Below are 22793 nucleotides of genomic sequence, written 5' to 3'. Positions count from 1 at the left end.
CCAGATACCACCTGCTCAAGGACATTTGTATAATGAGGAAGAGCAACTGGGCGTGTTTTGCTGAGACGTTTGGGTCAGCAGAGGGGTTTCTTCAATATGTGTAAGATGGTTGTGGATTTGAAATAGGCAGGGAAGAGTCCAGTGGGAGATTAGCCCAGAGACCTGGGCAAGTGCTGGAGATTAACTCTTTGACCATTTGGGGAGAAAAATTGTCGATGGGAGTATAAGATTTGTTGGTACTTCAAAGAATGGCTGCTAATTCAATAGAGGTAGGGTATGTAGTCTAGAGTAGTAGACGATGGGGCAGAGAGAGAGGGAGCTACGAGTCAAACATTTGAGAGTAAAAGTAGTGAGCAAAGTCATCAGCAAAAAGGGAGGAGGTGATGGATTTTGGCTTGAGAGGTGTGAGCAAAGATTGGAGAGCAGATGAATTTGCAGGTGTAGGCGCGATGGGAGACAATTAGGTCTATGAAGCAGTTGGATTTGGTAGAGGTTAGGGCAGCAAGGTAAATTTGGTAGGCGAAGTGTCCATAATTTGTGCCAGCCCATGTTTGTTTTGAGCGTCTGAATTTCAGAGGTGATAATGCCTGTGGACTTAGACGGGAAGGTGTGAATGTGTGCTCAGGTTACTGTTGGTCAAATGGAATCATAAGTGCATAGGGAGGATCGCTCGGGGGCAACGTGCTCGCCTTGGAAGCAAGACGACACCGAGCAACACAGGTTCGATCCCTGGGTCCCCGCTTGGAAACATCTGGGTATTAAGAGCATTATAAATAACCTATCGTATATCATAGTGAAAGTCTGGTGTAGGGTCCTGCATGGATTTCCTCTTAGTCATTGAAGAGGGGAGTTGAACAATGGCATGATGCAAGGGAGAGAGTGTCAATGGAGAGGTCACAGCAGGAGAGGGAATTGGAGAGAGAGACGCAAGGTCAAGAGTCTCCAGCAGAGTATGTAAGGTGGTCAAATGGTAGGAAGTGACTCAAGGGAAGGGTCAGATCAGGGACGGAGTTCAGAGACTGAGGGGTCATTGGAGAGCCAGAACAGTAGGAGGAGCAGGAAGGTGGGGGGGGGGTTGAACAGTGGCATAATCAAAAGTGAGAGTTGATGTCAAAAGGTTTGGGCAATGTTGAGGAAATCTACATTGGCACCCTTCCCTACAGGCGGTCAGGAGCATAGGAGAAGGTAGCATTCAGTGTAGAGAGCTGATTGGGTAGCTGAGTCATGAGAGAAATCAGATTTCTGTGATGGCAAGAAGTGGCCATTGAGGGTGATGACTCGAAGTGGTCAGGGATGTAGGAAAACCTGTTGCAGAGTGATTGTGTATGCCAGAGTCGATGTAAGCCTAATAGGAGGTGGGGGAGAGCGGCAGGTGTTGTGTAAAAGATGAGGAAGGTGATCCTAGGAGCAGGGGTGCGTCTTATTTGAGGGGTGCAGGGTGGAAGGAGGGAAAGTGGGAGGCCGGAAAGCAATGCGGAAGTTGGTACAAAGTTGTGTGTGAAGTGAAGACTTTGATAAAAAAGGAAGGAGGCAGAATGATGAAAATTTCAAAATGCAGGATGAAAGGTAGAAGAAATGGGCCAGTGAAGACAATTAAGAAAGGGTACAGCCCAGTAGTGGTGGTTAGGTCGTGAGCACAAAGGGAACTGGTGGATGGTTCATTGATAAGAAGCAGACGTAAGATTGAAGTTTGGCAAGATTAGGGCTTTAGGTCATCAAAAGACAACTTATGACACTAAAATAGCAATGATCCTTCGTCTTGTGAGATAGCAGAAGCTTTGCAGTGAAGGGCTAGTCAATGGAAGGCTCCTTATGCTTGCAAGCAGAAGTACAGTGAATGGTGAGCTCGGTGAAGTCCTGGCTTGAGCATGGGTTCAGTCTTTAAGCCCTTTTCAGCTCAAACAGTTTTTTTTTTTACTGCTTTTGGCCTTTGCCTGCAGACGCCTGGGCCGGGCGCCCAGGGGAGACAGATGAAGGGAGGCAGGGTGATAGAATTTCCTTCTGGAAGCCAATCACAGTGCTCTTTGTAGGCATGATTTTCGGATGGTGCACAGGGTCCTCTCTCGTATTTAAACCCTGAGTGGGTGGTCAAGCTGGAAAAATGCGGTTTCTAAAATTCTCATTGTTTAAATACCAGATAAATGTATGTTCATATACACGATCGTGGAATAAGAAAGCTCTTGTTTTAGCAGTGAACTCTACAGAGCCAAGTCCTAATAGTCGTCATCACTTCACTGCTACAGAAGAAAATCACTGCGCTGCAGACTTTCAATTCTAGTGAGTCATCCTCCTAGGTCTTGAAGACATGGACACTCGTATCCTTCACAGAGAAGGGGTTAACATTGTTATGTTCTGCTTGTTGGTCAATACGCGCATAATTGATTTCACTGTGATGTAATTATGACAGAGGCTCTAGCTAGGCTATAATATGTGGTTCTGGCTTTGTCAAGTGCGTGAAAATTAGACTAGATGATGGAATGATTTAATTTGAATTGTACAAAAAACCAAGAGCTTTGTGAGTAAGACTCCATCTCTGATTACTAGATCCAGACCACATTTGTTCAGGGAGACCAATTGCATATATACAATGTATAGTGTTCGGTGTATGCGGGTTACTGGTCTGGTGTGTGCTGAGTTTGTATTCATTTTGGATTTATTTATTGAGGGTAATGAGCTGTTTTGACCAGGAAAGAAATGCAAGTTGGCATCCAAACATCGACGCATCCCTGGGTCAGGTGCGTACAAAAGAGTGGCAGGTAATGAGCATTTAACCAGTGAGTGCTGGCGAAATCATGGTACGGAGACCGTGCCAAGAAGAACTATACTTAAAATCTAAACACACTGTACTACCATATGAACAGTGAGATATTAGTGTAGATATACCAGGGAGTCCGGGATGGGGAGTAAGGACAGTATGGAAATGTGCATACTTGAATTATGGCGGTGCAGGAAAGAAGGAACCAGAAGACTAGCCTTCTCTCTATGCTCCAAGACTCTGGAACTTCCTTGTCAAAGTCAGACTGGCCTCCATCAATTTTACAGTTCAGGAAAGAGCTCAAGACCTTCCTCTTCAAGCAATGGCTCCTCCTTAACACATTAGGTGCACACACCCTGCACTCCATCTGTCATGATTCCTGCCCCTCATGTCCCCAGCCCTCCAAGATGTCAGGCTGGAGCCAGGCCACGATCACCTACATGGCCCTCAAGGGCCTCTCCATCCCTCCAAAGACCCACTTGGAGTCAGACTTGGCGCTTGTGGCACCAGACTCACTGACTCCCATAGGATAACATTGGCGATTGGACTTGTAGTGCATTGATGGGGACAAGATGGATGCCCCCACATATTTCGGTTCCCAGAACTGCATGTGCAGTCTAGTATTTTGGGTGTGGTTCAGCCCAGACACACCTGGGATACCCAGAGACTATTTAAGCCATGCCCAGGCTGAGAAACATGCTTTGTGTTTTCTGCACCTGCAGCGTGACACTCACTGTTCGGATCGGTCTCCAGTAGGCCTGCATCTTTCTTCTGCGCTCAGCTCCTGCAAGAACAAGAATACCGTTAGGAACAGCCTTACCTTGCGGCGCTTCTGCCCATCATTCATCGCTCCTTCTGTTCTGCGGGCATCTTTGGCAGTGTCATTCCCATCCCGGCACACCGCTTCCTAACGAAAAGGAAAAAGAACAGAAAAAAGGCATTAGTAAGCATTCAGCAAATCTTCGCTTATTTTTTAAAGACTTTACGAGCTTCAAACGCTTACCTGAATCCCAGCCGCTCTGGGGGAACTCTGTCTCCGGAACTTCTCATCCATCTGCAAGAGGGAAAAGACACTCCAGGTTAGCGTGGAAACAGCTAGAGGTGCCGCATACCGCGCTTACTCACTGCATTTCTTCATAACTGGCATCCATGCTGAAAAAGTTGCGGCACCTAAAAGACACAGAAAAAGAACTCAGTTCAATACAAATACGAAAGGGTTGCATCGCGCTCTCACTCGCCTTCAGCGCTACTAATCTCAGCAGCACGTCGCCATCCCCGGACACCAGCCATCATCTAAAGAAGGAAAGGAACGAAGATGGAGAAGCAGGATGGAGAGCACACTTTCCAAGAAAACAAGATGAGCTGTGGATCAAAGGGAATGGTTGGACCCCGCGGAAGAAGGGGTTCAAGCACACAGAGACAATAGGGAGTTAAACGCTGCCAATCCTGTGTTTCAGGCCCAGTCTCCAGTCGAGTAGACTCCAGGGAAGGGTTCAAGGTCATAAGGGGTCAGAACAGGCTGAGTGACGTCCCCGTGGATACCAGGTGAACATTACACCATCCTACTGAGACTGTGATCTGCTCACCACTGCCCCACCCTCTTTTCCTGTTGCTTGTAGATCCTGTGCTATCAATTGCCCACCCTCATCCTCTGCTGTTGGCACACTGTTCCTTTTTTTTTTCTCTGCTTCCCTCAAGGAGTTCTTCCACTTTTGATTGTAAAGTGCTCTGTTGCTTCCTGAAGCCAAGGCTGTGCTAAAACAAAAAAACAAAAAAAAAAAAACTAAGCAGAAAGACTTTCAAGGGTGAAGTGATGTTTCAGCCCAGATTTAAGTTAATTGTTGGGCCGTTATTAATCTGAGTAGGTAGGTAGTTCCAGTGAAGTAGAGCAAAGAGCGGAGACGGAGTGGAAGCTGGAAGGAGTGCAGAGAGGGCAGGGAACGGCTGTTGGACGGAAGAGTTGCCGGCGATTTCCCACTAGGTCGTGGGAGATGGGTCATTGAAAGATTTGTAGATTAGCAGTAGCAATTTTGCGACTGGTTCCTCATGTAAAGCTGGGAATGGAGTGGGTGAGATTATGGAGGCTACTGCTGGCAAATTTAGGGACTTTGTCTATTGTGCCACTCGTCTTTTGGGCCTCTCCCCTCTACTCCTTTTCACCCATTGACAAATTGAAAGTTTGAATGAGTGTTTTGGCAGAGTTGTGAGGGTCAGGTTTTCCTGATGTTGAGGAGAGTTATCCTGGCCACTGTGGAGGTGATTTTGATGAAGTGTTGAGGATTGAGTTCACTGCCATAAAGGATCCTCAGGTTTTGTGCCTATCGGCAGGGTGAGCGTAGATCAGGAGGCGAGGGGAGAGTGGATCATTGGATGCAGGACGGTAGATCGCCTCTATTTTGAAAAAGTTGAGCATAAAACAGCAAGTTGCCATTCAGTGACGAGCGGCCGATAGATGCTTAAAAGCGGGGTCATAGTTCTTTGGTGGAGATGTTTTGTGCGTCTTCCTGGAAGAGGCCATAGCAGAATCTACAGGAGATCAATTTACCGAAGGAGGGCAGGTACAGGGTGAAGAACACCCATCAGTGTGCCTGCTTCCCAGTTCAGCTTTTCCTCCTTGCAGCTTCATGCCCATCAAGATTTCCAAAATAGGTGGGAAGGTTTTCAAAGACTAGCATTGTTTTTTAAGATTCAATTCTAGTGCATTGCACCTCCCTTCTCACAGATTTTGCCCCTCCCCCCCATATCTCCTGAGCCCTTCTCTCCCCTTCCATCTGAATACATGCCGGCATGCCTTGCCAACTTTGAACATTTTATGCATTAGTCCTCTTATTTGCATTCTAGAAAATGCAGTTGTTGCCCCACCCCCAGTAACTGTAAACCCAGGACCAGATCACACAATGCAAAGGAAAATCCAGAATAGACCAGCATCTTGTGGATGACACCGGGCATGTTGGCATGCATGCCCATCACTCATACTACCTTCTGGATCAAAATGGTCCATTAAATTTGCAATATTAGCCAGCGGCTATTACAGGGGCAGGGAGCCTACGCAGAGGCTGGTCCCACCGCTGACCCCCTGCCTTTACCACAGATCCTGCCTCTCAAATGGCCTGCAACTTTGGGTTAGCCCCACAGCAGGCTCCCAACTTCGTTGGTACCCTCACCCCTCTACCTCCCCCAGTCACATCCATTTTGGGCATATAATCGAGATCTGTGTCTCAGCATATCTCTTATGCCAACCCTTGATTACTCCCAGAATGCCAGTACTTCTGCTTCCTTCGGTATTCATATGATTATCGTTAAAAGTCTGATGCTCCTTGCATAAATCATTGTACGACTTGCCTTAACATTTAAACTGCACGTGCATTGCTAATCTACGCACTGCATTTCACCCTTACTTGTTCCCCTCTTATACCGATAAGATCTCCAGTTCCTCGAACCTTTGCTTCTTTATTGCTCCTGAAAGCTGTACTTGGTGTGCTCTGAGCGAGCGCTCGTCAGCCTTGTATGCCTGCTTAAACTGGCTTGCCTACCACTTACTCGATGTAGTCCCCAGTACTGCCGGATTTCTCGTACGTGGGTGTACTTGAAATTCCTATTGCTGCATACTGATGCCATGTAGTTTCCTATAACGAGGTGCATCCACAGGCAGCTTTAGAGGCGGCAGTGCCCAGGCAGGAAAAAAGTGCCCCTCCAACCCCTGAGGGCATCCCTAGTCTGGGGAGGGGAGTGGTGCCAAATGTTTCAATAGGCGTTGAAGTGAATCCATCAGCACCCTATTGTTAAATGTGTCCCGAGAGTGGCAAGGGTGTAATTTCAATAGGGCACCTGCTACGCCTTCTCCCACCATGCCAGCTCTGGGGAGACCTTGAAGACTCCCCTGAGTGGGCGTGGTGGGGCGGTAATGGCGCCCCAGGAGCTCGGTCGTGTGGCCCCGCCCTAAGACCTGTCCTGGGTGCATCAGCATGGCTCCCAGAGATGGCACATTGCATGCACAAATGTTAGTCCTCTAGTTCTTTTTCACAACTCTGTGGGCAGTATGTTTTTGTCCCTCGAGCTCTCGTACCACTATTGAACATTCCGCAGCATTTTAAGCAAACCAGGGCCTCCTCTTTGCCCAGAGATCTCCAGCTTCCCCTTGCCATGCATGAGCAGCCCACCCAGTCTTTAATGTGTTCTCCTTTGCATTTTGGGAGCTGTAGCTTTTTCTTTCCTCATTCTACATTGGAAAATATAAGTCTCAAATTCTGAGAAAAGCAGGGCCGGAAGATACCCTTCCTGTGCGCGGCAAGGGGAAACTTGGGAACTCTGCGTGGCCAGAATTCAGCTCCCTGGATCCAGTTCGTCACACTATGGAGCATTTCTTTCAGCTTTCAGGCAGCTGTTTTTCGAATTTTTAGTCTATAACGCGCCGGCATTTCTTCAATATAGCTACTCTGACAGTTAAATATTGGGCTCCCTGCCTTCTGTCCTAATCTATTGCTAGCGCCACTGCCAATGACTGGTCATTCCAGCCGGCTGATGGAATCCAAAAGGGGGAAACGGGGGGGGGGGGAAATGTGAAGCGTTCCCCCGGAGTGATTTTTGGCGCTGCACAGGCCAGGGAGCTGGCCTGCGCATAGAGCGCCCCTGGGGATACTTAAAGGGCCAGGGAAGGTTCTGGAGCAGGCGGCGGTTGGGACGTGAGTTTGACACCGCCCTCCCACCCCTTTTTTGGTGCTATGTCAGGTAACTGGTTTTAATTTCTTGGGGGGGGTTCCTTGTAATTTTTTTCTGTCTGGTTAATCCCTCTTTTCATATTGTCACAGGTTTTTTAGTGTCTGTTTAAGGTCATTATTGTTTCTGGGTAGTTTTTGTGCGACAGGTTGGGGAAGTTGTGATGTAAAAATGTCTGTTGCTGATGTGGCAGGTCAGACTGGTTGCAGGTCAAGAAGGTGGAGTTTGGTGTAGAGGGGAGTGTTATGGGTTTTGAAGTTGTTTGCCGGGGGCATGGCCCCTTTAGATGTGGGTGGAGAGAAGCACAATGGGGGAATGGCGCGGGAAAGGATGTGGGTGGTGCTGTTTGCACAAATGGGCTACCCCGGGGGAACAGGTATTGAACCTGGAGCGGCATGGCCCCGGAGAGAAAGCGGGATGACTTGAGGTGGTAAGGAGTAGGTAGGGACCAAGGGATAGTTAGGGAGGAAGTGGAACTATTTATTTGTTGGGGAAAATGAAAGTGTTGATTTATTAATTGGTTGTTTAAAACATTTCGTTAGTCTGTAAGGCCATGGGAGCCAGGTAAGCAGTGATTTGTAAGCTTTGGCCTGTCGCATCAAAGCGACCTTTTACACTATAAGCGTGTCTGGGTTTATGTGCAGTAAGCCTAAATGGCGGACGCTGCACTTTTCGCAGCTGCGGAAGCAGTCTCTTCAGCACAGCGGGTCTTAACGTTGTGAATGTTAAGGGCGAGTATGTTGGTCCTGGTTTCCATAAGTCCGATCACTATAGGCTCTGCCCGGTTCTATAGTTCAAACCCAATGCTTCTGTGGAACTGGCTTGTGAACTGCTCTAGGATCCAGTCCAGACTAAGCACCCCTGCAGACAACCCACAATTCTACACAGAATATAGGAGGGGGTGTAGTGCACCCCGCCACCCCCTTCTCCCCACAGTGCGTGCACGATACTGGCAGTCCAGTCCAGATTTAGCTGCCACAAAGTAGTGTCTCTTGCAGATTTTGCTGCTGCCAGAAGGATTAACTGTGTACAGATCTTCAGTGCCATAATGAATGGTCTGCTTCCAGTTCATTATATTTGGAAAAAGGCACATCCCGCCAGCAAATAAACCCTGGATGCCAACCTTGATCCAAAAGCGGCTGCTGGGTTCTGTGTTCGAACTCTTACCCAGGTAGCCTTCAACATGGACCCCTCTTAGTACTAATTGAAACCTGTGTGTCTCCTAGGTACAGTCCTAGCTCTCGTTTGCCTTTGGAGAAGTACATACCACAGTGCTGTGGATCCATTTTACGTGCACAAGTTCCACATCTGGAAAACTCACGGTGCAGCTTTCCAGCACAGAAGGCTGTGGAATTGGTTCCAATAGGAGTTTCTCAGGCTTTTGTTCCACTGATGTCATCTTGAAAAGCGAGTAGCATATAAATACATTAACCCTTCTGGCTCCATTTCACAACTGAGACTCTCCAGCCATGCAGACTTTGCCCCCTTGCCAAGTATGCAGCTACAGCGAAATAGCCCTGCTCGCCGGGGCATGCTAACTGGCACCAAATTACAATGCTGGTCGAGTGACTTCTTGCAAGTGATCCCACTGCTGACTACGTCTAAATCTAACAAGTCCTTCGGCCCCAATTGGATACCAGGAGATCCATTTAAGGCTGAACCATGTATATGGACCCCTTACCTTTACTGTCATGTTACCACCCCTAACCTGGCTGTTGCCTTCCAACACAATCCTTTCTGAGACATTGAGGGTATCTTTGCAGCAAAAAGGGTTCTCATTAAAGTATGCCTACTAAAATAAGATGGCCAACTAGACTTCTGTAGAGAGGATATCCTGTCCATTTTTTGTTAACCGATAAAGTTGCTTTGGGATGTGGGTGGCCTGAGCTGGGTTGCTGGAAGCCGATCCTGTAAAATAAGATGCGGTACGCAGGTTGAGAATGCTGTATTTACTAGCCCGTCGAACTAGCCAAACACATAGCCAATTCAAACATGAATGCTGGCTACACTACTGTTGACTTTATCAGTCCAATAGAATGTCTAATAAACTGTTTTTGTTGCTTGTTAGCCTGAAGATCGTGGACTAGGTCCTGACCAGATGAGAAGGATAGTGCGGTACAAAGCGTTGTGACTGGGCAGTTTTGAACTTGACCTGTGATGATCGGCGCCATCTTAACAACTTAATGTAGAGATTGAACAAAGGGACCTCGCTATTGGAGAGCCCGGCAGAGCAAAGGCACCAATAACATCTTGGCATTGTACAGCTCTGTATGGTGCTCCTTCGCTTCTCGAAGCTAGCTCCGTGCTCACTAAATATTATAATACATCCTAATAATAATCAGTGGCTATAGGGAACGCCCACGGTGAAGAGGGTGCAGCCATTCTATATGCCACTGGAGGCACCCCGATAACTTGGATCTCAGTCTGACACCAGCTGACCTTATTCGGTGAAGTCCTGCACAAAACCTTCATGGCCAGATGCACGAGTAGACGGTCAAGGGAGAGAATGCAGCTTTCTTATTACTTTGCAGCGACATAACGGGGAGTTGTGTGCACAACTACAATCTTATGCAACTTTACCTACGAATTACATTTTCTACAAGCAAGAACATTTTGGGGGTGGTCTGGATGGCTGCCTGTGGTGCTTTCTGCTTCTTTGGGCCTCCCTTGCTGCAATTCTAGCCATTGGTTATTCAAGCTCCAGGAAGCCTAGACTGCCAGCGGTCGTGCTAGTGGGCCTGTGATAAGCTACCATCCCCTACTGGCTCCTTGAACCCTGGGCAATACAGCACAAAGGCCTAGCATGCAATGGTGGGGACTAAACCGGTGCCCCATTGTGGAGATCCAGTATATTTTGTGGACGCACACTACTGCAGCCGCCCTTTGGCTCAGTCGTGCTCTTGTGTTGCAATCCATGTGTGATGGTTTAGTGACTGTGCTTCTGTGCGCTCCTGACGTTTGTTAAATATTTACCTGGATAGTAAACTTTGCCTTTTTGTTTGTGCACCGCTGCTGAAGCTGGACTTCAAAGCTCAGCCTGCAGCAGCCAGTGAGCCACTTTTGTCTGCAAACTACCCAGAAAGGGCCTTGTGTTCTGGGTTCCCAGCAGAAGTGCGTGAAGCCCCTAGCCGCCGTCCCGCCCCTGCTGGAATGGCTTCTCACAGCGGTTGAATAATGCATTCCTAATGTCAAGGAGAGGTGCCCACGCGGGGTCGCTCCCCCGCGCACAGCTGGTCTGCCCAGTGCTTCCGCCTTTTCATCTTGGGGGGCGGGGGGAAGAGCGAATCTTTGAGGCACCTTTTACAAATACAAGCCTTTTTGAGTTAAGGGCCTCATTGAGACTCGGCTGAAAGGCCCCAACTCTCATGACAGGCTGTTTTTTTTGGCGTACAATTTTGCGTATATCATTTTCTTTTTTTGTAGGAGTGGCTGCGTCTCTTTAGTACAAACTGCGTGCTGTTGGAACCCACTTCTCCCCCTTCCCCTGACGTCTTGAAGACCTGTTACTGGGCAGACTGGTGTGAAGACTATACAAGTCCCATTGTGCTCTGTGCCTCCGCCGTGCATCGCAATGAAGCGGATTTAAGCTGCTGCTGACCGGGGGCCCGAGGCAAGCAGACACATGCTGCCGCCGTGGGGGGTGTAAGCCCCTGCATTAGCGTGGGAATGCTGTAGATGAGACCGACGAATAATGTGGATATGTGCCTTTCACTCAAGAATGTTCGTGGCCTTCTGTGCGAGCACGCGTGCTGCTTGCGACGTTATCATTCACGTTGCGTCGCAAGTGTGTTACCGAGTTATGAACGCGCCTGTAAACCAGTGTTTCTTCTAGGCGCGACCTCGGGCACTCTGATGAATCGCAATTGCCTTTCCAGGAGCATGTGGTCAGTCAGAGCTAGCATGTTATGACGGTCGCCCTCCAGAGAAGAGGATGTGGTTAAGGTCCCTGCTTGGAGCCCCCCATCATTAGTTATGGCGTTGAAGCGCTGTATGTAGGATATTGGTGCGCACCGTGTGGTGGTTATGTAGTTGGAAGAGTGATTTAGGCTAACGGGTTCGACACATTCACTGGTGCGCTATGGTGTCCACCTAAAAAATTATTACTGCAAAATTTGCTGCTGCGTTTATACTTCCACAGAGCACCCTCTTAAACAAGGCTCAAGTCTGGTAATACTGATTCAATTGGTTTGTAAGTAAGGTAACTCGCGCACGGCCAAGGGGAGATATCACTACCAGAAATAGAAGACGGATGCTCCAATTGCAGGTACACTTGTATTGGTTTGACAAAGATATTTAATCAGGTTGTGAACTGCCGACACGTGTTTCGACCTAACCAGTCTTCCTCAAGGCCTGATATCTTGAGAGAAGAATATGGTGATCGTATAATCGTGCCTTCACGCAAGTGGAATGGCATAGAACCTGAGTGGCGGAGCACTTGTCCGTATTTTCAGAGAGTATATGATATGGCTTTTATAAGGTGCCTATACACAGGTGTTTCAAGGCACAGTTGGACGATAAAACACCTCTGGTGGTGCCTTGGAAGAATAATGCTCTTCTGGAGGTACATAAACGGGGGTTCCCTTGAAAAGTCGGCCTTTTGTTGTAGACAGGGTGAATCTGGGAGTCCTGCCTCTAAGGGTGCACTCCACTGGGCATAAAAGCAGATGGGTTAGATCCCGCTCTAAAGACTTGGTGGACGCGAGGTGCTGTGCTGTACTGTACTGTTATGTAGTTGTCTGTTGTCCTCTAATGGTGAGATTTAACGAAAGTACAGATGGATGAGCTTCTTCGCAAAGTGAGAGATCTTAATTGGCTTTGAGCCAGGTCAACATTGTGTGTGTGTGTATACACATATCTAGAGATCAAAATAAAAATGTGTTAAGAAGGAGCGAAAAGCTGTTCCTCTGTTTTGCGATAACCCAGCGAGCAGGAGCTGCCTCTGGTATCCTGCAGAACCTCCACTTAAAATGCAAAAAATAACTTGTTGTCCCTCGTTAATCTCTCCTAACGCTCCGATTGCCTTATAGATGCATCAGAATGCGCAAATAAATGTTTGTGCACGAATACAGTAAAACTTTAAAGCCGCCGGTTTTAGGATAGGCCTCTCTCCCCTTTCTGAGTAACAAAAAGCCCCACCCCTCAGATCAAATTTCAAGGGTGGGGGCAAAAGACCAGCCAGCTCAATGGCGTTGAGCCCCTCATAATGTTCCTTTATGCACATGGACAGTTAATGCAGCAGCTCGCAGTACTGCACTCAGTGCATTCACTGGGATTAGAAAGAGGGGACACTCTCCTTAGGGGGGGGGGCTTACTTGGGCCACTCCCCCTAAGGAGAGGGGGGTGCTGGTAATTGAATTAGAGCTGGGACGCACTGGCATTATTACCTTCGAAGCTGCCAACCCCTCAAAAGAATGGACACCAGTGTGCCCCAGCAAGCAGTCCTTTCATCCAAGGAGCCGGTGATGGGCAACGCTTTAAACACTGGCTCCTTGGTTGAAAGGTCACCCTGATGCTGAGGACTCAGTACTCAGAAACAGTAGGAGGGCTGGACTGCACACCTCTCCTTTTGTTTTCGCGTTGTCATCAAGCAGAATTAAGCCCCTTGGCTTCATGCTGCTTGATGACTTCAAGCAACCGGTTTAGCCGAAACGCTGCACGGTTACACAGGCTGCTTGCAGGTGTCAGTACTTTCGAAGTGCAGACACCTGCAGGCTGACTGTGTAGCTGCAGCGCTTTGGCTACAAAGGCTGCCTGACGGAGGTCTCGATGTGGCAGGGGCTAGTCTGGAGTGGGCCCATCTCGGGAACCCTTTCTGGAGACTACCGGGGCTGAGCCCAGGCTAGCCACGGCCCACTTAAAGCCCTGACTGCACTACTCAGTGCCTTAAGTTTACTTTTTACTTTACTTTGCAATATTTATATAGTGCGCTGTAGACCCTGGGGCATGAAGGTGCTGACATGGTTACCTAGGGATTACAAAATAAAGTACAGACAGTATGGTGAGGCTCTCGCCATTGGGATGCTATATACGGCTAAAGGACTTCAGGCAAAGAGGAACATTTTCAAATCTTTGAAAATAAATGAGCTTTAGAGTCTCAGCGCAAGGGGAAGCTGATTCCAAAGTTTTGGGGCTACAAAGTGGTAAGACAAAGCGTGACCCGGGGCTCATCAAGGCGGCGTGGCCTAAAGGGGAGTTGGTCTGGCTCTTTAGGCTGTGCCTGCTTAACGAGCCCCGACTTAATGGGCTACAGGCACCCCCTTGTAAAGAGGAGGGTGCAGATTTTTGCATCTATTAACTAAAAGGATGCCTTGCGGGGGACAGCGGCATCCCCTTTCAGCCTTAATGTTGACTCTGCCCTTCACCAGGCATTTGACGAGGGGCAGCAGCACCATTAAGGCTAAAAAGGTGAGGCCACTGGAAGGCAAGGCCTTTTTTCTCTCTCTAAAGCCCTGATGCCCTTGGTTTTAGGCGCTTTACAAATGTAAAAATAAATTTAAAAAAAAGAGCCTGAAGCTCTTGCGAACTAGTGGGAGCTAGGAAAAAAAGTTTTGGCTTCCAGCGGTCTCACCTTTTCTTCTATTATCAGGGCGTGGCCCACTGGCATCTCTTGGTTAAAGGGATGCCTCTCAGGTGCCAGCGTCACCATTTTAGAGTTCACCACATAGGGCCACTGGTGTTCTGCTGGCCTTCTGGGCAACCCCCTGCCCAATTGGGGGTCCGGCTGCCATCACCAAGACACTTTCTTTCATCTGGGTGGCCCGGTTGCAGCAGGGTCCACCAATGATCACTGCCGTGTCTGCAGCCCTTTTTTAAATCTTCTGGGCGGGCCCTGTGGCAGTTGACCTGCCCATGGCATAAGCATTTCAGCCCCTTGGCTCACGTTTTAGGGGGCTCCACCATGCACAGATGCCTGGGGGTGGCGGGGCGCTCGAGGCAGAGGCTCCCGGGTGAGCCTTTTACTCCTTCGCAGTTTGCCACTCCCGTCCTTCCTGTTCTTTTCTAATTGTATTTTTCGAACTCTCACTTTTCTTCAATCCTCAGGATTCTTTTCTCTGCTGTGCAGCCCGTTCTTGGGCAGGGAAGTTCTATTTCTTTGTTTTCCTTTCCTTTCTTTATTAACATTCCATGCAGCCCCTTGTTGGGCTGGATGGTTTGATCCAAAGCCACACACATTGAACACACACATAAAGTAATGAAACATAGCCTACAGATTTAATAAAGTACTTGTATTACCCTGGTGTCTACATCTTTATTTCTAGGTGTCCCCTCAGGGGACAGGCACATAGCCCACAGCTAGCCGGGACCCGTGGTGCCACGGGCTACACCAGTATTTGGCTGCTGAGAGGAATTAAGTTTGTGGCCTTTTCCCGCCAATTAAAAATTTAGTTTTTAAAGGCGTTTTGCCCCCTTAAATTTCATTTTATCCAGAAATTTCATTTTCTGTGTTTAGACCCACGCAAGCAGTGAGAAGACCAACATTTCTGCACCAAAAAAGATGTGGTGGCGAAGGTAGGAAACTTCACAGCTGGTGGATCAGCATTGTTGACAAATTTCACCAATTCTGTTTTGCCAGCGGTAATTTCGCCCATCCGTTGGTATGATTTTATGCCATCAGTTGGTCTGGGGAGTCAAACGCAGCTCCTAGTAGTTGTTGGTGTCTACATAACCAGGCTCTTGCCTGTTGGGAGGTACATATCTCTCAGCACTACTGTTCCGTGTGTGTTTACGATAAGGTGCGCACCTGTGGTGTGCGGCTTTGAATCCTGGGAAGGCCCAGTCAGCCCTTCCTCCTTCTCGGGCCAATACATTGAGTACCATTTTTAGATTGGGTAGAATAGCCTGTGTTTCGGAGTACATCTTTTTAAGCGCTTTATCGCCCTCCTCATGCCATCTGTTCAGGCAAGTGGATAGTGCCACAGTACAAATTGGCAGCCAACCCTGGAGACCCCAGTGTGAATGCATTCTTATGGATTGGAGTCGCTTGTGGCTACACTAATGCAGTTATACATTTAGAATGTTGAGCTGCACTTAATTTAGGTCTACAACTGGGACGCTTGTTTTATGTACATCCGTCGCTCATACTCCCTTCTCCATATTTTTACTCTTGGATATTAGGTGGTTCTTTATTACCACCTGCAAATCCCAAAAATACTGCCTGCAAATCCAAAAAATGCCACCAGAGTAGAAATGGGATGGAGGTGGAATGTGAGGGACAAAGGTGCCTGTGGGAGGTGTTGGGCTTTTTTACTACTCACCTGTTCACTCCTAATCCCTGTGATCATTCACAATCACTCTGCTCCGTCCTTATCCAAAAAGCATGCCCTACTGGGATCTCTTTGAGCGAGGTCGATCGCTTAACATCACGTGATGGGCTTTCCCAGAGCTGCCTTTATTTTTTCTGGATGTAAATGCTGTAAATCTGCTCCAGGCGGAATAATAATGTTTAGCCTCAAGTGTATTATTTGAGCCACTTTATTTATAAGCAATGTGTGCCTTTGCATTCGTTTCTTGCACTGAATTCCTGTTAAAAACAAGCCTCATCAAAGCGAACCATTTCGGCTTTTGGTTGACATTAGGCATTTGACGGGCTTTGCCATCATAAGCCGAGGCACTATTTGCCAGTGACTGCCTTCTTAAGGCCAGACACTGCCAGTGTAATTGGCCACAGTCACTGACACATGACTTGCAAGGCATACATTAGTTTCCAAAAATGTATTAGCAGAGTTTGCTAATTAAAATGTTCTTGATTAGCAAACACACCCATTTGATTAGCAATGTTATACAGCCATTTTTAATGCCACCAGAATTAATTTGTACCATAGAAATAAAAGCATCAATGCAGTTTTTTTGTTTAGTGCTAAAGACTGACAGACATCAGTGAGGTGTCAGGCCTTGCACATTCTTTAAAATTCCGCTAGACCTGCAGGTTAAGTAACTTACTTTACCTCATCGACCTAAGAGAAATGCACTCACCTTTGACAAAAACATGTAAATGTGCTTTCTGTACAATGGTGCAGGTCACCACAAACTCGCTTTGTTTGGGACACTGCTGCCACCCAGAGGCCAGTCATGCATAGTGAAATATGATCAAACAAAAAGGCCCTGAAGACCTTTTGGCCAGCTCTCTTCTGCATGTGCTAATATATCATGAAATCACAATCATAGAGCAAAGTGAGCTCTGGAAGCTACCTACCGTGTATGGTAGTGCAATAGATCTGTAGTTGTACAGACTGTATGGAACTATTGATCGCTAGTTGGCTTTGTGTATTTATTATGTTGGAGTAAAGAAAGTAATAGACGAAGCAGAGCAGATGGCATAGCAGGCAGAGAACTGGGCGAACTATGTGGAGTAATGTAGTTTGCTGCCATGTCACTTTCAGTGGATCTGGTATAAAGCAACAGGGTGATGAGATGGAATGTCAAGGAGTATGGGATCCGCTCCTGGGTTGAGCACCAGTTGCACAACCAACTAGGTTTAACCATGTGGCCGTGTGATAATGTACATTTTCAAAAGTGTTACTTTTAAATGTGGTGCATCTTCCCCAACCAAATCAAATATAGATGACACTATGAGATTTAGATACACTAACCTAAATGTTACTGCAAACCGAACAATCCAGTGTTTTACAGTAGCCATTCTGTAATGTTGCATGATATAACATAAATGTTTAGGAATGCCTTTTGTCACTGAAGAGTGGAGAAGATGACTACTGCTGCACTCTCTCTCCATTCGCCTCTTTGAACTTGCAGTGAACAGAGAAAAGAGGGCAGAGCGAGCATTCATGGAAAGAGGAATGCAGAGTGAACAGGGTAACTTAAATAGTTAGTTTTGCTACACAAGTGTCAATTTAATTAGCAAACCTACAGAATTGCATAGCAAATTTCTAAGTGACACTGCTTATTTTATGCCTTGGACATAGCACAGGAGGTTTGGCTTCAACTCACTCTATGTAGCCCCCCCCCCCAAAAAAATCTTTCTTTCTCTCTCTTTCTCTCTTTCTCTCTCTTTCTCTCTCTCTTTCTCTCTCTTTCTCTCCCTCTCTCTTTCCCTCTCTTTCCCTCTCTCTCTTTCCCTCTCTCTCTTTCCCTCTCTCTTTCCCTCTCTCTTTCCCTCTCTTTCCCTCTTCCTCTCTTTCCCTCTTCCTCTCTTTCCCTCTTCCTCTCTTTCCCTCTTCCTCTCTTTCCCTCTTCCTCTCTTTCCCTCTTCCTCTCTTTCCCTCTTCCCCTCTTCCCCTCTTTCCCTCTTCCTCTCTTCCTCTCTTCCCCTCTTCCCCTCTTCCCCTCTTCCCCTCTTCCCCTCTTCCCCTCTTCCCCTCTTCCCCTCTTCCCCTCTTCCCCTCTTCCCCTCTTCCCCTCTTCCCCTCTTCCCCTCTTCCCCTCTTCCCCTCTTCCCCTCTTCCCCTCTTCCCCTCTTCCCCTCTTCCCCTCTTCCCCTCTTCCCCTCTTCCCCTCTTCCCCTCTTCCCCTCTTCCCCTCTCTCTTATATATATATATGTGGTGTAAGGGGGGGGGGGGTTTAAAAAAAGTAGGCATTTTCGGCCATCGCAATTCTCGGGTCGATAGTTTTGTACGATTCCCGTTGCCCGTGAGCTCCATCTAGATGTTGGGCTGGAGTAGACACTCTTACTGACAATGGTATTGACAAGGGTGTGGGGTGGGGGGTGTGCTGTAACTTTCATATTGGGTGCACAGTTACCTACATTCTACTCCAAGTCAAACGTCCCTTAGGTTTCTTTTCTTCCATCGCTTCGGCCACGGAGTGGAGACCTCGAAGTAAATAGTTGCAACAATGGTTGATTGAGGCTTCACCACCGGATGTGGTCCCAAAGCCAGTATGGACCGCCAATACTAGCGCATGAAGTGCGCCAAAATGTGTTGCCTCTAGCCTGCAAGGCTCTACGCGCGAAGATGGACTGGAAGAGGGCGCATTTTCCCATGCCATGAGTGACAGTATTTGTAACTTTAAGCCTCCGGTTTAAAGAGGTAGTCGTAGAACTACAAATCCCAGTGTCTCGAGAACAAAGCAAGACCGGATGACTTTCTCAAGCATGGCATGGGGGAAATCTGGAGAGGCAGCGGTGCGGGGCACAACCAACACATTATTTGGTGCTGCCACAAGGTGGTTGTGAATTATGTGCCACATGATGAAATCTAGATACTGTTACTAGTCGACTTGTAATTAACCAGCCTTTTCTTTTTCTTCTCTCCAGGTCGTGAAAACAATTGGCCTGAGGGAGATCTGGTTCTTTGGTCTGCAGTATCAGGACACCAAGAGCTTCTCAACATGGCTGAAACTCAACAAGAAGGTGGGCAGATTCCTTGGTCCGCTTTCAAACAAAAAAGCGATTTGACCACACTATGCTTCTTACCATTGGCCATATCTGTTTCTTCTGGTTTTATGCATTTGTTTTTTGTTGCAAAATGATGTTCCTTTTTTTTTTAAAAGGTATTGGTCAACCTAAATGGGACCATAATCCTGGTCGGTTCCTATCCTGACCTCAATTAACGAGTCATTGTCTGCCTTCTGACATGAATGTTTTTGCAATATTGTAGATGTTTAAAAGGGGTCTCCATTGGTTTTTGCTGTGTTTGATTTTTTTACATAGAATCGGGTTTAGATTTGGACAGATTTACAGGGGGGCTTCCGAGTGAATTTTTTTGCCTTGAGAAATAATATAACGCATAATCCCTAAAGTTAGCAGTACGTCACATGCTGATGCAGGTGTTCTGGTTGTACTAGACATTTTGACCGCTTTGATCCAGAAAGTCTTAGTTAATAGGGCAGAAGTCTCTTTAGGGTTTACTAAGGAATTTGCTGATCGTGACAGCCAGGGGTGTAAACATTTACCCCGAAAGTGCGTGACGGAGCCCAAACCAACCAAGGGGTCTTTTGGGCTTGTCTCCCCTGAGCTTTCTTTTCAAGAAATGATAAAAAGTGCTTTTTATTTTTTTAGAAGATTTTAGAACGCTTTCGAGCAGCATTGTGTGGCAGTACATTCTGACTTCTACCGGTAATGGTTGGAGTTTGGCGACACTGCACTCTGAAAGATCTGGCCCCCTTGAAATAGTTGGTTTGATCTTGAAAAGGGGATTTCTTTTACTTAAATGTCCACGCCTACCATTCTGCTTATTCAGCTGTATTTCTGGTGCTGTTTTATCTCTCTATTTTGCTGTAACTTATGTGAAATGTTGTAAATATCTTTTAATTGAATCTGAAACTTTGTTTTAACCAAGAATAAAAAAAGTCCATTTCATAAAGAGCTTTCTGTGAAAAATTGGGTAAAACGTCACCCAGTTTACAACCTGCATTGTTGCGTAATACATGAAAATAATCCAATGCATGCCAGGTCCACAACCATGGCGAATCATTTTTGAATGCCTTTTTATGTCTTTACCCACAACATATGCAAGTATTCTGCCAATGTGGGAAAAACATTTTAATGATAGCTGTGCCCAAACATGCACATGTGGTGGCTACACCAATGTTTGGCAGCATCGCCCGTGTACCAACACATGTTTGTTTTGCCTGCAATGCCACTAAAATGCTATGCCACTTTAGGAAAATCTATCCATGCCGTGTACACCAATGTAGGCCACTGGCCACAATCGAGAACCCTTATTTCAGCTGGACTCATACTTTTGGGCAAACATGGCATACTAATGTAAAAAACATGCTCATAATGGCTGCACAAATTTACCCTATTCCACCCCCCATACACAAGAATACTCGCCGTGTTGGCTTTCCCTATAATGGCAGTATAAATATCATGCCACACTGGATGCACCAGTGTGCTCCTCTCCAACAAAAGCGAACTCCTCTATGTGGCTGATCATTTTAGCCGTAGATGCTGTAAATGTAGTTCTCCAGCATTGGATCTTTCATGGATTCACATGCTTAGAATATTCCCCGTCGTCGGGCTGGGAATCCCCGGTACATTATATAGACCCTTTCCCGTAGGAAAACTTTTTCGACGCTTATGCGTCCTATCCACCTCGTTTTGTATCATGCGTGCCCGCGCCGTCAGGACGCCATGATATAAATACAGGACCCGCCCCCGCACTCCCTCAGATTTCAACCGTCTTTCAAAGTAGTGGGATCCTCGTGGTAACTGCTAGTCGAAATTAGGTTGTATTTTCGCTTCGGCGACGTTACATTCTGGAAAAAATATGTCCGGAAAAGCTTTATTTCGCCCTTGTGCGACATGTGGACTCAAAAAAGTCTATGAAGGTGATGCCCACATGGATTGTATCTACTGTCTCCACCCGCACCACACGGCGGATACATGCGAGATATGCCAGGGTTTCTCCCAAAAAACCCTTAAAGACCGGAAAAGAAGGTTGGTCGACTGGCTTAACGACGGAGCGGGTGCCTATCCGGCATCAGAAGTTGGCTCCACGGCCTCCAGGCGCAAGTCGGAACCTCCCTCGAAGAAGGTGCGGCCTGTCGAAAAACGCCCTGCGGACAAGAATACGGGGAAGCATGCTGGGTCTTCCTCATCACACAAAAAGTCCTCCTCATCCTCTAAGACGGAGAGGCAAGCGGCATCAAAATCCTCCTCCGGGGACCGTCCTAGGTCTTCCGTGAGTCGAGACTCTTCAGCAGGGAAGTCGGCAACGAAATCAGCTACGAAGTCTAAAGGCTCGGTGCCGGCTACTTGCTCGTCGACCCCGGTGTCGCTGACGATGCCTATTACTATTCAGGCAGCAGCGGCGGGGATTCCTTCGTCGACGGTGACTCAATCTATGGCCTGGCAGCCAGAGGTCTGTGACCCGGTCCCCCCTGAGGTCCTACTGCAGCCAGACACGGCCTTGTCGGTGTCGTCGGTGGAAGGAGAATGTGGCATGGTTATGCAGCCGTCGGACTTGGGCTTACGGCCTTCTAATACGTCGACCACGAGTGCGAGTGGGGGTGTGGTCCCTCTATCCTCGACGTTGCTGACCCCCCAGACGGTTTTGTCTCTGGATGTGCTTAATACACTTCAGAAGCTCCTGCAGCGTCTGGATACGCAGATCCCTCAGCCTGGCACTTCATCGTTGCTATTTTCTGCACCTTCCGTCGACGAACAAGCTCAAGCAGCTCGCTCGACGACCAAAAGCCCGTCGGCTTCCCAGGTGGTGAAGGATCGTCCTCGAGCGCAGGAGGAGGGTGAGCTATCGGAGTCCGATTCTATACGAGGTGACTCAGGGTCGGACATTTCCCTGTCACCGTCGAGAGACCCAACATGGAATTCGGATGTAGAGGTAGAGTCTACGAGGAGCCAGGCACCACCATCTCCTCCGGATGATGTGGGAGCCTTCCATGCAATGATGGGAAAAGCGTGTTCCGAGTTCGGCTTCATTCCTGAGGAGCAAAAGAAAGACTTTTCTTTTTGATCACATGGGTCAAAGGAGGAAATCGGTATTTGCCATCCCAATCCTGGACCACGTGTGGCAAGAAGGCCTCATCCGTCATCCGTTCTCGGAACCGGCTATTAAGGGGCGTATTGAGAAAAAGTTTAAAGCTCCGGAGTTCACTCCAAAATGTCTAACATCACAGCCTCTGTCAGACTCTGTGGTATCGGCGGCAGCGGCTAGGAAGGCCAGAGTACAGCAAAAATGTTCAACCCCACCAGAAAGCGAGGCCAGGAGGCAGGACGCCTTTGGAAAAAAGGTGCTCTCAGTCGGCGCCACGACGGTAAGAGCAGCTAACTCCTTGGCGATTGTATCACGATACGATAGGGAGATGTGGCATAAACTAGCCCCTATCCTAGAACATCTGCCGGAAGAACATCGAAAAGCAGCCATGTTGCTAGTACGAGATGGTGAGGAGGCCTCGAACCACGCAATTAATATTGCGATGGACCTAGCAGAGTCTGGTTTCAAACAAATCAATCATGGCCTAGTACTACGTCGACAAGCGTGGCTCAAATGTACTACTTTCAGACCTGAAGTCCAATACAAAGTCCTAGACATGCCATGTGAAGGAGAACATCTGTTTGGAGACAAGGTAGATGAAGCCTTGAAGGGGATGAAAGAAGACACGGATACCGCTAGGTCTCTCGGCGCCCTCCAGACAGGTAGAAGTTTTCGCTCTTTTCGCCCCTTCAGGGGTGCTTCCGGAAACTCCCGCTTTGGAGCCTCTAGGGACCGTGGATTTAACAGGCCCTCATACTCCTCACAAGGTTACAGACGTGCATCCCAGTCGGCACGTAGAGGCAGAGATTATCAAGCCTCCAGACGACGCGGCTCGGGTCCCTCGTCGACGAAGGACAAGCAAACCAGCAACCAATGACGGCCTTCGGAACGTCCTGGGGGGTCGAGTCTCTCCATATCGACCAATGGA

The 22793-nt window shown here is 47.8% G+C and overlaps 1 protein-coding gene across 3 annotated transcripts in view; it reads left to right on the top strand.

Moving 5' to 3' along the window:
- Positions 1-22793, top strand: part of MSN (moesin) — a 278033-nt gene that overhangs the window by 182165 nt on the left and 73075 nt on the right. For all 3 annotated transcript variants that reach the window (XM_069612528.1, XM_069612527.1, XM_069612529.1), the window contains exon 3: positions 18682-18777. In XM_069612528.1, the coding sequence (XP_069468629.1) occupies positions 18682-18777 (96 nt within the window). The remainder of the gene's footprint in view (positions 1-18681; positions 18778-22793) is intronic.

Source organism: Ambystoma mexicanum, chromosome 5p (assembly GCF_040938575.1).
Source record: "Ambystoma mexicanum isolate Mex_15411 chromosome 5p, UKY_AmexF1_1, whole genome shotgun sequence".
Classification (NCBI taxonomy): Eukaryota; Metazoa; Chordata; class Amphibia; order Caudata; family Ambystomatidae; genus Ambystoma; species Ambystoma mexicanum.
Note: the sequence above shows the minus strand (reverse complement) of the source record. Positions and strands in the feature narration are given on the sequence as shown.